The sequence below is a fragment of the Cloeon dipterum genome, chromosome X (genome assembly GCF_949628265.1).
Source record: "Cloeon dipterum chromosome X, ieCloDipt1.1, whole genome shotgun sequence".
Classification (NCBI taxonomy): Eukaryota; Metazoa; Arthropoda; class Insecta; order Ephemeroptera; family Baetidae; genus Cloeon; species Cloeon dipterum.
Genome location: NC_088790.1, coordinates 7,764,882 through 7,778,032, shown reverse-complemented (window position 1 = coordinate 7,778,032; position 13,151 = coordinate 7,764,882). Strand labels below are relative to the sequence as shown.

Here is a 13,151-nt window from a genome sequence, read left to right as displayed (position 1 = left end):
GCCAATTACAAACATTGAAGGAACGCGCCGTTTTGCAGGACCCTAATTTCCATTCTAATTATCCAATAACACTTCAAATTTATCGCTCGTGCCGTTTTATCGTGTTTTGAATTTAACTGCCGAGTGCATATAACACAAAAATTGATCACAGCGCGCTAGAGAAAAATTCGTCGTGACACGCAGTACGGTCGCCGCATTGGAATGGTTCCAGAAATTATACAATACATATGGATCAACTTTTATTAGCGACAATAAAATACACGCCTGGAAAAAGGAATGATATCTTTCTGTCTTCTCTGATGCTTTGAATTCCAAATTTTCCTTTTGCATTTGAAATGCGCCTCGGCGCGGATATTACGTTATTATGGGTACACAAAATGCCAATATATGACATTAGCGTCGTGTCGCGGAGAATGGATGAGACGGAGAGAGGCTGAGAGACGCACAAGTATCTTATTTATATGCGAATATGAAATGTGGTGAGAAAATCTGGAGCACGCAAAATAACGTGTTCGAACTCAATGAATGATAACTTGCCGTCGCCGTCGATATCCGACTCCTCGACCACTTTGGCGCACGCTTGGCTTGTCTCCTCGGCGTTGAGCTCGTTACTCGTGAGCAGCGTGAGTGCTTGTTGCAGGTCAGCTGGACCAATATGTTCATCACCGTCGAAATCTGCTGGTCACAACACAAACAAGATCTCAACAAGGAGGATAATATGATTTAACAAGAAGTTAACCTTATTGTTAACTGATCAAATTGATTAGTCAGTAATACAGATTGGCAATGGCTTTAAAAAAATGAAATTAGGCTTTTTTTCAATTTAGAGTTCATTCATTTGGTCGAGACAATAACAATTCTGACGGTCAGAAACAAAAACTCCATTCCATAGGGTGATCTGAGAAATATATTGCTACCATTTTTACACCATTTAATGCCTTCGATTCTTCAAAGTGCTAATTAAAGTTAATTTTACAAGTGCAAAACTCCGGAAAAATTAAGTTAATTTACATTTATTTCAAAAATTAAGTTAATTTAAAATGAATTCTATAAATGAAAATGGAACTTTTAGCTCAGAAAATTTGTATGACCTATAATAAACAACTCTTTTTCTTTGGAGCTATATTTTCTTGCAATGGAAAAGTAAAAATGATCGAGCGATCGATTAGTTTGTCGTCGTATTGTGGTTAAAATAAAATTTTAAAACAAACACCATGTTAAATCCCATAATAAAGAACATAATATATCTCTTTTGGAGCTGGGTAACACGTAGTATTACGGTTGAATGGAAATTTTAGTTATTTCGCATTCAAACATATTCTTAGCCAGGTTAAATTGAAAAATCCACAAGAGTTCCAGAAAGAAGAGCAGTAGCTATTTATAAACTAATTATAAATGCAAGGCAAATATTGTTCTTTATTCAAGTAGCTTTGCTCTTTCCTCGAATTCACGGCGACTAATGAAGTTCTTTCCCTCTGGAAGCCTTTTGTTTGTATTTTGTAAAGGTCTTCGTTTCTGCAGATGAGGGATTACCAAGATTTTTTGTTCGCAGCGAGTTGCATAAATTTCTGTACTTACAAATCATGCTTTCATTAATGGAGTAGGCTTGGGAAAAGTAATGGGGAACTCCTGCAGCACACCGCAAAAATCTAGTTAGCGAGAAAGAACGACCTCTCTGCTCTTTCCTTATTTTTAAAGAACAAGTCGACTAACTGGAGCACAACGCTTTGTATAAGAGGCTTATATGAGGCAAAGGCTTGATATCGTTAAGTGTCCTTATATATTAGTTCAAGAAATGCTCTGTCTGCAAGTTTTAATTTCCAGCCATTTCAATCTAAACATGCCTGCCAGCTCGAAAAGTAAAAAGGTGAGCACAGCTCGTTAGCCCGTTTGAAATGGCTCAATTGCTCGTCGCGTTTCGCAATAGCAGCTCGCCGCAGACTCACATGAAGCGAAATCCCCACAATTAATTTTCAGCGCTCTCCGCGGCGCTGCTCTTTTTGTCCACCGCGAAGGGCGCCGGTTCAATTTCTCTTTGTGTGCGCCTGGCGTTACGCGCGAGGCTGTGCCGCCGTGCATGTAGTCAAAGCGGCATGCATAAATTTCGTGTCGAGTGTGCAATTTCGTTCCGCGAGCGCGGGATTATTACACATCCTGCATATAAATGGAAAATGCAGCAGCCACTTTCTCGTCGTCGTTCTAAATTTTTCTTTGCCGCTGCACCTACCGTATATTTTGAAGGCGTAAAACACTTTGATATCTCGCGGCGCCTGTTCGCTCAGCACTGATAGCAGCTCGAGGAAATCCTCAAACGTCATGTTGCCAGTGCCGTCGCTGGAGAAGACGGAGAAGATGCGCTTCCGAAACGGATTTTCCTGCTAAGTGCAAAGTTCTCTGGTGATTTTCGGCTGTAACTTTTTAAATATTCATATTTTCACCCTGAACTCGGGCAGCGTTTCCATCAAGTTGAGCGGCACTTTAATTGTGTGAGCCTCGTCGCCGGTCATGCATTTCGGCACCGTGCTGGGACTTAATTCGCGGAAGCGCTTGTGAACTCTGCAGGGAAATCAGTTTGAATTACTGTGTGCGGCGCCAAGATTCACGGCCTGCGGGCGATACCTTAAAATTTCCTTGCGCGTGAAATAGGTGCAGTCCTGGAAAAAGTAAAATAGCGCGTTTTACAACCTGCTGCCGCCGTCGGGATAAATCTGTTGCATGAACATGAGCCCCGGCGCGCGAGCTCATCAATATTAATAGGGAAAAACTCACCTGGTAGTCGTCAATTTGTTCCTCGGAGAAAGTAACTACCTTGTTACCCATGGTGATAATTTGTGCGGTCTACGTTCGGTGCCGGGCACTGGGGAGAGGGACGTGCTGATTGCACGCGCGCGCTCTATGATGGCCCGCGAGTAATGCGGGTCAACAGGCAGGCGGACTTGCTTTCCACACCCCAACTTAATCAGGGTGTGGTGCCAAATATCACGCGAACCGCGAACACGCACGCACTCTCGCTATCCCTATTCAATTGGCCGTATAATTATTTAAGGGTGGAACACGCTAACCACGAGGTTTTGTATAAACTCACGCTCCTGATAAAAGAGACAAAACTCAGCACACATAATACATTGCCCCTTGTTTGTCTGTACTTTTTATGCGTGTTATTTTTTACCACTCCACAAGTGAATTTTATCTGGGAGAAAAGTGTTTTTTAAATCAACACGTAATCAGTTCATCGTGGTAATCAATTCTCAAACAACTTTCACATTATTGAGAGTTTTAAAAACATGACAATTTTTTTATCCCACTAACATTTTTTTAAAAGACTTCTTTTTTTGGACGCAAGCTTGATATTTTCATGGAATTAGAAAAGTCAACTTTGTCGATAATCGTAGATACCGGCGGATCAAAAAATAATATTACAAGATGTTATTAATTTCTCTAGATGCCATGGGTAATCCGTCGTTGATCATTTGATGCTACACGAAATATCATCACTCGATCATCGCTGGCTCAAATTTTATGTGTTAATGGAAATGAAAATCCGGTAAAACTGAAAAGTTTATTAAAATCTTACCTCAACCAAAAAATAAAAAAATTGGTTTTTAAAACTATGCCTTGTGTAAAAAGTTTTATTTTAACATAAATATTGTTTTATTTTTATTTCGATTGAGAGCTGTTCGTTTTATAAAGTATCCGTCGAATTTTTGTCGCGCACGCTTTTTAAATTTGAAAAGAAAAATCGAAATCCAAATATATTTTCACGTATGTATTTAGACCAATAAAAATTCCCATCTCTTCTGTTATCCCTGAAGAATTGTATTATTGCGAATGCGAGCGTAATTCAACCCATAAGTGTCTATAACGTCTCACAATCAGACTGACTCTTCTGGTCCATGTACCTTATCCACACGGAAAATCCGTGCAAATAGCAAAAGTATATCAGTTTGTCGTTACGTTTCGGAGCGGACAGCCAATGAGCGCGTTCAGCCAGCGAGCCGCTGCAGCCAGTAAGCGACAGAGGAGGGATGTTTTGGAGGTAAAACAGTTTTTCACAGGTGCTTGTTGTTACCAGCAAACGGCCCTTTCTCGAGAAAGGGCGTTTTTCTCTCAAAACGCGAATGAAAGGTGGGTTAATTTTTTTGAATATCTATTTCTTTTGGAATGATTGACCCATGGCAATGTTTTTCTCGCGCTAACATCTCTTTATTTGTCAATTCCTATGGATTACCATACTGCATCAACAAAAAGTATGATATTTGATAGATATGATACATTACAATGTATATAATGTTGTAATTTTCCATGGAAAAAACACTTTTCGTCCCTCGTCCCGACATTTAATTTTCACCACCCATATCCTTTTATATGATTACATATATCTTTAAAACTGGCGAGAAGTGTAACCAGGTTATATTATGTTATATGGGGAGCTCAAACTTTCCGCTCACTCACACTCGCTCACACTTCTCGCTCTGATGGGAAGATTCAATGTTAATCCCTATCCTAGCGAGAAGTGTGAATTGGGCAAAAATGGTGAGTCTGCCATAATGTAATTCATAATGATATTTTGGGCCAAAGCCTAACGCAAATAATTTTGTTTTACACATCATGTAGACTGATGAGTTAAAAATTTGCACCATCTTTAATTTGCGCATACTATAGATACCGTTAAAAATTATAAAATGGTTTATTTTTTTTAATTTAAATTTTAGAAGCCGAAGATAATGGATAACAAAACAGAGAGGTCAATTTCTGCGAGGATCGCGAAACTGAACCTACGCTTGCAGTCGCCTTACATTGGCTTGGAAGGCGATGAAATAAACAATAAGATGAACACAGAGGCTATGCAAGACGCTCTAATCGCTCTGTATGATGAATGCAACAAGGAGGCACTCAAGAAAGAAGAACCAGTTGCTGAGTTTGTCGACAAATGTATGATTACAGCAAAAATTAGATATTATTCATAATTGAATTAAAAATTTCAGTTGCCACTACCGTTGAAGAGTTAAAATCAATGCGTATTAAAGAGGGCGACTTCACTGTTGTCGCAGTAATTGGGAACGGTAATTTCGGCAAGGTGGAGTTGGTCCGGGAGAAGCAGACAACCGATTTGTATGCCTTGAAGAAAATTCCAAAACTTTGCTCCACTGGACAAAAAGATGTAAGTTGCAAAGTGTAAAAATTTAGAATAATGGACTGAACACCATGCATTAAACTTAGGCTAACTCTTACGAAGAAGAGCGAGACATTTTGGCTTTAGCTGCTAGACCTGGTGCATCTGAATGGATTCCATACTTGAAATACGCCTTTCAAGATGCTCTCCATCTTTACATCGTCATGGAATACCTTCCTGGAGGAGATCTGAGTGGCTTGCTGGACAAGTAAAAGCAGTATTAAATTTAAACACTATTTGTACATTTTTTTTCAATTTAGCTTCCATGGAACTTTGACTGAGGAAATGACCAAGTTCTACTTGGCAGAAACTCTAATGGCCATTATCAGTCTGCACAAGATGGGATATGTTCACAGGTTGACCTAAACCTTGACACAAACGTTTGGTTTAATAATCATTTTTCTCCACCAGGGATATTAAACCTGACAACATTTTGCTTGACCGATGCGGTCACTTGAAACTTGGTGACTTTGGCTCAGCCGCTAAATTGAACAAGAAGGGCAAGGTTGACAGTCTCGTGCCTGTTGGAACACCTGAGTACATAGCTCCAGAAGTTTTGCAAGCTGCCGCTGGTGAAGGTGGAAAATATGGCGTAAGTACTTGTTGGTAAATCACATTCTCAGGTAATTTATATTTTTGACTCCTAGGTTGAATGCGATTTTTGGTCTCTTGGTGTGGTTGCTTTTGAGATGATCTATGGCGTTACCCCATTCAAGAATGTGGACAGGACGCACATCTACAGCAACATCCTTGCGCATGAGGTAATAAAGGAATTCTAGTGAAAGCTTTAAAACTGAACTTTATGATTTATTTTCAGTTGGGAAGTGAGAGCCTGTCATTCCCCTCTGATTTCAATGATAGCAAGGAGTTCCGTCAGTTGGTTACTGGACTTCTTTCTCCTGCTTCATCTCGACTGAACGCCATGCAGATAAAAAAGCATGCGTTTTTCGCTGGAACTCCATGGAATTCAATCAGAGATAGTAATTATAAATTATATTTTATGTATGCTTAAAAAACAATTATTTTTTTTTCTCAGCTGTGCCGCCTTATATTCCAATATTATCTTGCGCAACTGATGTGTCAAACTTCAACGCTTCTGTCGACGACTTCGAAGCACCTGTCCCTGAGTGTTTTCTAACAAAGAAAATATTTTCGGGGCGCCAGTTGCCTTTCATCGGTTTCTCGCTGAATCCCAACCAGACTCCTGTTTCTTCTGCAGCCCTAGCGTCTGCGCCTGAAGTCCTCAGCCCCCTAAAGTCAAAATCTGAGCACCCGGACGTTGCCCGCGCCAGAGAAGTGAAAACTTTAAAGGACCTTTTGAAAACGAAGGAGCGCGCCATTGAAGAAGCCATGGTTGCCCGTCGAGAGGTGGAGAACAAGCTTGACCAAATAACCAGGAAGGCTAATGTACCTAATTATATTAATATTCTTGTTCGCCAAGAGCTAACGGTTTCCTCTCATTCAGGAATACCATAAAACTATCTTAAAAGAGAGGAATGAGAGGCACGAAGTGGAGAGCAAAGCGTTGGAAATGGTCAAGAGCATGAAAGCCAAGTGGCAAGTCACATCGCAGCAGCAACTGTCAGCACTGAACAAGCAACTGGAGTCCGCACAAAAGGAACTTGAAAGCAGTGGCTCTAAGCTCTCAGATGTGGAGCGTAAGTTGAAAAATCAAGGAGAGCAGTTAAAAGCTGAACAGGATGCTAACAGCCGTCTGCAAGCACTTCTTGATAAACAGAAGACCAGTATTTCTAAGGTATACCTATTTAATTTGTTTAAATCTAATTTTGATGCATGATTGATTACCAGGCTCGCAGAGAAACTCTCAGTTTCATGGATGGTGCAGATAAAATATCGGAGCTGAAGAATGAATCTGCTCGTCTTCAGAACTCCTTAACTGAACTTGATAACCAAAAGAAATCATTGGTAATTTACAAAGGTTTACTTTTGCAACGACTTCTCACTTAATCAAACATTATATAGGTGGAAGATCTCCAAATTTTGAAAGATCAAAACGACTTAATGGAAAATCGTGCAATCAAGGCTGAAAATGAAAAGATTAAATTGGCTGATAAACTGGAAGAATACAAGCGTAAGTTGGATGACGCTGAGAAAGCAGTTAAAGCTGAGTCAAGCAGATATGAAAAAGAGCTGAGGGTAAATTATTCAATTTTGATTGCTTATTCTAAATTCTAATCTCTTTTCTTGTTTAGAAATTGAAAAATGAGTTGGACACATCCATAGTGGAATTGGAAATCTCTAAGAATAGTTCCAGGAAAGAAAGGGCTTTGGAAAAGAAGGTTGCTGACCTTGAAAAGGATGTAAACAAGCTTCAGGCAGAGAAGAGCAATTTGGAGCAAAGGCTTGAGGATGCTACCAGCAAACATGGTATTAATTGTTGAAACAATTTTTGTTCATTGACTCATTGTTGAGTTATTTCAACTCTTAGAGGAGCAGCAGCAGAAGTTTGAGGCTCTTGAAGAGTGCATGGCCAAAATGGAGGAGAAAATTGAAGGTCTGGAGGAGGAGAACGAAAATCTGCAATCATGTGAATTGAATCAGTCAAAGCGGTAAGAGCATATTTAAATAATCTAATTCACCTTTATATTTCTGAAATGCAAAAATAGGTTTTCTATTGCTGCAACTGTTAGTATAACCCCTCCTATGGAAAAGGAAAGTAATGCAAACACCCAGAGGGAAATTGATTGCTTGAAAGCGCAACTTGAGCATGTGGAGGCACAGTTAGAAAAGTCCAGAGAAGGTGCTGTGCTTGACAGGCAAGCTTGCAGGACTGCTCAGACTGATCTTTTCAAGGTGCATACTGACACCATTGATTCTAATATTTGACTAATTAAATCTATTTTGTTCAAACCTCCAGAAAGAGCGGGAGCTTTCCGATGCAAAATTGGACCTCCGCATTACTCAACGCGAGTTGAAAACCTCAGAATCGCTGAACAAAACTCTCCAGGAGGAAAAGGCAGTGATAGAAAAGACTATGGCTGATACTGACGAGAAACTGAAAACCACGGTCGCGGAACTGGAGAAGCTGAAAAACAAGTTGCAGTCCAATGAAATCACGATTACTAAATCAACTGCTGAAATTGAGGTATAAACTAGCACTAATTTGCGTAAATCTACTAACTGTTCCGTCAAAACTTAAGAATCTGAGAAAGAAGGAAAATGAACTGCACTCCAGTTTGATAGAAAAGGTTCAAGAACTTTCTTCCCTGAAACATCAACTTGGTGATAAAACCAACCTGGCCTCTAAGCTGCAAAACTCGTTAGACATGTTAAAAAAAGATGCTGAAACGAATAAGAGTAATGCTCAGAGCGCTGGCTCCCAAGTCGCTCAGCTCCGAGCTCAATTGGAGTCTTTAAAGGAGGTTTGTTTTGCATTCTATCCTGAAAATCCTTTATCCAAATTTTTGAACTTAGAATAATGCTGCTTTGAGAGAGATCTGCACTGAGCAGGAGCAACAGCTGGACGACTCTGACGTGCTCAGAGCTGCTTTTGAAGTACAGATTGAACAAGGAAAGCTCGAGATTCAGAGGCTAAGGGGAGAAATAGCCCAAGTGCGCAACGATTTGAGTGCCAAAATTAAAGAGGCCGACGATCTACGTTCGGCCAAGAAAGTGCTTGAGGAAACTTTGGCCGAAATCAAACAAGAGGCAGCTATGCGGGAATCAGATGCTGTTGAAGACATAAAAGAACTGAAAAACCAGATCCTTGGAGCCCGCAATCAGAATGAACAACTAATTCTACAGGTCTGTGTTTTCATCTAATCTCTATTAAAATAATCATGATATACTTCCAAATTCAGATCAATGAGTTGGAAGAAACACTGTGTGTGAGTGACAGACACACAAGGGAACAGCGTCAAGTGATCGATTCTCTGAAGGAAAAGAATACAGATCTGCAGGAAGAAATCTCAGAAACCCTGACTGACCTTCAGGCTGCCAGGGAAGATGCTGAAAAGATTGCTGTAAAACGTTGAATATTATGTCGTCTCAATTGCTAAGCTTCTTATTGTAGCTCTCCTTGGAAAAAGCCAACCTGACAACTAAAGACAGAAGCAAAAGGATTGACGAGCTTGAAGAGCAAATGAGGAACCTGAAGATTCGCTATGATGAAAAAATAATGAAAATGGAGGCTCAGCTTGCTCAGCAAAACAAGCTTATAGTGTACTTGCAATCAAAGAGCGAGGCGGGCAAAAAGAAAAGGGTTTGTATTTGGATATTATTTACTTTGAAAGTAATTCATTTATAATATTTTGCAGACTCTAGCAGACAAAATATTTGGAATCCATCCCAAAGAAAATGTTGCTCCTTCTCCATACGTGTCTAAGAATTTTGCTACACCAATGAGTGCCAAAGAAAAAGCCAGGACTTGGGATTGTCGGCCAACCCCTACTCCCACAAGACAAGGTATTCTTTCTTACACAAAATTACTAAATTCAACTAATTGGAAAAACGTCCAGTCATTAATGAGGCTGCATTGGCAACACCAGCAACTCCAGCACAAGTGGCACCGAAAAAAGTCGATTTTCAAGTGAAAAAGCCTCTCTTCCCCTCCAAAAACTGTCCCATCATTATGGAGCAACGCACCCTACCTGAATACTGCCGCATCACAATCAACTGTGCAGTCTCCCTTGCTGAACAGGTGTGTCCATGCTGAAATTTGGAATATGTGAAAACTGATTAATTCGCAACACGTAGGTTACTTTATTGGGAACAGAGGAAGGACTGTACAGCCTCCATGCCAAGGCTGCTGGAACTCAATTGGTCCACATTTCTGGCATTAATAGAGTAAAGAGCATCACGCTTGTCCCTCACCTGGGTATTGCACTATTTATATCAGGTAAGTTTGCTTGCTACAACATGAAGACTTATTCTTACATTTCTTTTAATTGCAGGTTCCCCATCAAACCTGCATCAGTGTGAATTAAGAGCTCTTACTGTGGCCGCTGAGGCTGCTCAGTGCTCCAAACCATCAATCTCGCCCAAACCTTTGGAGCATGTGCCAGATCAGTGTCACTTTTGCGTCGTCTCTCAACCTTTGGCCATCAAGGGAGACACGGAAATGACCTTCCTCTGCGTTGCAAATAAGACACACACAAGGTACTGACGAGCTATTTGCATCCCAGACGTTAATCATGATTGTGGAATTTTTCCAGCTTCCTGAAATGGAACTCTGGCTCCACTCAATTCGAACCAATTCGCCTTCTGGCCACAGCTTTCCCGACCTCCAGTGCTCTGTTCACCCCTCAGTCATTGCTCCTTGTTTGTGATGATATCTTTGAAGTTGATTTGCAAGACTTTTCTGTAGAGGGTATGCTAATCTATAATTAAACGGTAAAGGTCCTAATCTCATTCAATTTCACAGAATTTTTGGACATATCAGACATTTCTCTCTCCTCAGTGAGAGTGTCACTGAAAAACAGCAAAACAGGGCCTGTGAAGCTGATCGACGTGACAAGGAGAAGTGGCAAGGCAGAGCCAGAATTCATGCTGTGCCTTCCTGACATGGCCATATTCCTCGACTCGTTCGGCCATAGATCTCGACCTGGTGACTTCAAGTGGGCTCACAAGCCTCTTGCCTTTGGTAACTTCCATCACCTCATACCTTGAGCAATTGATTATCATTTGTTTCCAACAGTGTACAGTGCACCCAGTCTCTTTGTGCAGTTCAAGTCTGCTTTGTATGAAGTGAAACCCAATGCAGATAAACTTTGCATGAAAGATGAAGACGCCACAAGTCTCTTGAGTGTGGATGAGGGATCCTTGGCTCTGACTTCTCCAAAGCTATTGGGTAACCAACAAAGATTTGTCATGTGCATAATATTTCTAAGCCATTCAACTCTAGGCGCTGGCACAAAGCCTGGAGTGACTATTGCAACTGCCCAGCAGTCAACAGGAGCGACAACAGTTATGAGGATCAGCTGTCAGGGAGCCGAAGATTTGTCACTTACATCTGACAAGTAATTGCAAAAATTGACTTTATAAATCAGACTCTAATTTTCTGTTAATTTGCAGTGATATGCCAGCTGATGAATTTAGCTTCACCTCTTCATTAGAAGAATCCTTAGAAACTGAAGAACCTTGATGAGTTCTATTTTAACTGTTTAAGGTGATTTGGATTTTAAAAACATACAATTCCTATTTTATGGTATTAAATTTTGATCTTGCCAACTGTCCTTCTCGTTCAAATAGTAACAACGTCTGCTAGACATATTTTACTGTGAGCACTGCACTTAGCTTTTAAGCATTGAATAAAACACAAAATTGCGTAATTATCCTATTTTAATCCAGACATATATTACGAAAGACTAGTTAAGTGGAAATTTTTCTACCTACTTACAGTACAGTTTCAGTCAGATCAAAATCCAATTTTGAGATCCAGGATAAATACAATTAATCATCATAATTGTGCGAATTTTTCAATACTGAGTGCATATTTTCTCATTAGATTATATCCCTTGGTTTTCCTGATCTCAAAACGAGTAATGCCTAAAAAGGTAGCTAGTAATAACGACGGCTAGTAAAATAGTGCCAAGAAAGATTGAAACTCTCCGAACAACCACATTAGTTGCGCCCTGTACAGTTCTGATAATTTCGTTGTTCTTAATGAAAACAGTTCTGCTCTCTTGAATCAGTTTTTGTTTAGTAGCCTCGTCCAGTTCGGCAGCAACCTCATTCATTTTCTTGGCCAGGTCTCGCTTGACTTGAGCGATTGTCCTATTGTGGAAATTGGTGATCTCGTAGCCGTCAGTTGGGTTCTGCACCTGCTGGCCGAACACGGGGAAGAACTTGTGCGTTAGCTGCCTTTTCTTCTGCAAAATTTGGCCTCCAGAGAGAAGGCCCATGTAAAGATGGTAGATATACGCCATCAGCTGGTGTGGGTCCGTTTCCTCCAAATTTTTCAAGTAGCGAACGTAGGCTGCCACCTCTGGCCTTGGCTGGTAGTGCTTTTCCCAGCCACGTCCCATGAAAAACGAGAGGTCTTTCTCAAACGCCTCGGTCCTTCTCAATCCCTCCACGTCCAACTCTCCGATAAGGGAATCTTTCATCCGTGTCATTGCTCCCTCGAGAAATTTGAAGATCTCGTAAAAAATGAGCAAACCGTCCGCCCACACCGAGTCATCTGACATTGCTGCGAAAACAAATTTAAATAGGGGGAATTCAGATTTAATTCAAAGGATTTTTCCATTTATTTTGGGAAGTTCTAAAACTATCAAAAAATGATGGAATCTGCTATTATTATCTTTTGCGAGTCGATTAGCAATCGTGCACGTGATCATTTGTGATCTCTCAGGCTGTGGTTGTTCACCGCAGTGAAGAAATCACAGCAAACAAACACGGGATAAGTCACATAAGCAAGAGGATAACCTTACCAAACATTAATTTTGCGTTGACAAGTTTGTCGCTAATGTCATGTACGTCTCGCGTCGCTTCTCGCATTTCTTGGATGAAGGTTTTCATGATTGCCTGCAGATAAAAACAAGAGGAAGATTATTTTACACTCTAATTTATTGCGCACTAACGTCTATCTGTCCGTGCGCGATTGAGGATGAAGAGTGACAATCAGAAAAGGGAAAATAATCTTTTTACGCGATGAATGAATCCTTTCTAAGAATTTCTTACGTTTTAGTGTAATTATTTGCCGGAATATCGCAACAAAATCTTATATGGAATTAATGACTCAATTAAATGACCGCCGCGCTTCTATGTGTTTTACGAGACTAGTGTTGTTGTTGTGACTTCGCTCAATGAACCAGTGTAGTGTATTTGACGTATTTAAATTTAAATGGAAAGAGACTCGCATGTCCACATTTCCCACTCCCTGCAATGGAGGCGCCTCTTACGAATCACTATAAAAGTCTAAGCAGCATCTTTAGCGAATATTAACTTTTGGGTTTTATATGCAAAAGTTTTTATTAGAATTACTATATAATAATATTTCGACCAAGAATCTTCAAAT

General features: G+C 40.3%; 3 protein-coding genes across 7 annotated transcripts; 1 reads left to right on the top strand and 2 right to left on the bottom strand.

Annotated features, from left to right (window-relative positions):
• Positions 1-226: 226 nt before the first annotated feature.
• Cib2 (Calcium and integrin binding family member 2) lies at positions 227-3,864 on the bottom strand. 2 transcript variants are annotated; one of them, XM_065492969.1, is made up of 5 exons: positions 2,770-3,864; positions 2,620-2,654; positions 2,439-2,556; positions 2,228-2,378; positions 227-675 (listed from the first exon to the last, which is right to left on the bottom strand). In XM_065492969.1, the coding sequence occupies exons 1-5, from the start codon at positions 2,818-2,820 to the stop codon at positions 458-460; spliced, it is 573 nt and encodes a 190-aa protein (XP_065349041.1). In that variant the 5' UTR covers positions 2,821-3,864; the 3' UTR covers positions 227-457. The 2 variants fall into 2 exon arrangements, with proteins under 2 accessions (XP_065349041.1, XP_065349042.1); XM_065492970.1 differs by having other exon boundaries at positions 2,228-2,375.
• A 135-nt stretch (positions 3,865-3,999) lies between these two features.
• LOC135945314 (citron Rho-interacting kinase-like) lies at positions 4,000-11,463 on the top strand. 3 transcript variants are annotated; one of them, XM_065492924.1, is made up of 29 exons: positions 4,000-4,125; positions 4,713-4,932; positions 4,986-5,161; positions 5,221-5,381; positions 5,434-5,529; positions 5,585-5,765; positions 5,821-5,934; positions 5,991-6,153; positions 6,210-6,580; positions 6,639-6,929; positions 6,983-7,099; positions 7,157-7,330; positions 7,387-7,561; positions 7,623-7,743; positions 7,801-7,987; positions 8,052-8,279; positions 8,335-8,556; positions 8,609-8,938; positions 8,995-9,156; positions 9,207-9,395; positions 9,451-9,598; positions 9,652-9,833; positions 9,890-10,031; positions 10,087-10,291; positions 10,348-10,502; positions 10,557-10,775; positions 10,830-10,982; positions 11,037-11,151; positions 11,207-11,463. In XM_065492924.1, the coding sequence occupies exons 2-29, from the start codon at positions 4,725-4,727 to the stop codon at positions 11,274-11,276; spliced, it is 5,055 nt and encodes a 1,684-aa protein (XP_065348996.1). In that variant the 5' UTR covers positions 4,000-4,125; positions 4,713-4,724; the 3' UTR covers positions 11,277-11,463. The 3 variants fall into 3 exon arrangements, with proteins under 3 accessions (XP_065348996.1, XP_065348998.1, XP_065348999.1); XM_065492926.1 differs by having other exon boundaries at positions 4,029-4,125; positions 4,716-4,932; XM_065492927.1 differs by lacking the exon at positions 4,000-4,125 and adding an exon at positions 4,160-4,247.
• On the bottom strand, positions 11,456-12,970 carry Ho (Heme oxygenase). Of its 2 annotated transcripts, none has more exons than XM_065492962.1 (3): positions 12,815-12,970; positions 12,565-12,658; positions 11,456-12,323 (listed from the first exon to the last, which is right to left on the bottom strand). In XM_065492962.1, the coding sequence occupies exons 2-3, from the start codon at positions 12,650-12,652 to the stop codon at positions 11,665-11,667; spliced, it is 747 nt and encodes a 248-aa protein (XP_065349034.1). In that variant the 5' UTR covers positions 12,653-12,658; positions 12,815-12,970; the 3' UTR covers positions 11,456-11,664. The 2 variants fall into 2 exon arrangements, with proteins under 2 accessions (XP_065349034.1, XP_065349035.1); XM_065492963.1 differs by having other exon boundaries at positions 12,715-12,963.
• Positions 12,971-13,151: the final 181 nt, after the last annotated feature.

Excerpts from the sequence above, each read along its gene's own strand:
- Cib2 (XM_065492969.1), bottom strand. The coding sequence starts at position 2,820 with ATGGGTAACAAGGTAGTTACTTTCTCCGAGGAACAAATTGACGACTAC. Across the intron at positions 2,655-2,769 it reads AACAAATTGACGACTACCAG|GACTGCACCTATTTCACGCG; the intron begins GTGAGTTTTTCC and ends TACTTTTTCCAG. Across the intron at positions 2,557-2,619 it reads ACGCGCAAGGAAATTTTAAG|AGTTCACAAGCGCTTCCGCG; the intron begins GTATCGCCCGCA and ends ATTTCCCTGCAG.
- LOC135945314 (XM_065492924.1), top strand. The coding sequence starts at position 4,725 with ATGGATAACAAAACAGAGAGGTCAATTTCTGCGAGGATCGCGAAACTG. Across the intron at positions 5,162-5,220 it reads GCTCCACTGGACAAAAAGAT|GCTAACTCTTACGAAGAAGA; the intron begins GTAAGTTGCAAA and ends CATTAAACTTAG. Across the intron at positions 7,744-7,800 it reads GAATTGAATCAGTCAAAGCG|GTTTTCTATTGCTGCAACTG; the intron begins GTAAGAGCATAT and ends ATGCAAAAATAG.
- Ho (XM_065492962.1), bottom strand. The coding sequence starts at position 12,652 with ATGAAAACCTTCATCCAAGAAATGCGAGAAGCGACGCGAGACGTACAT. Across the intron at positions 12,324-12,564 it reads CAACGCAAAATTAATGTTTG|CAATGTCAGATGACTCGGTG; the intron begins GTAAGGTTATCC and ends TTGTTTTCGCAG.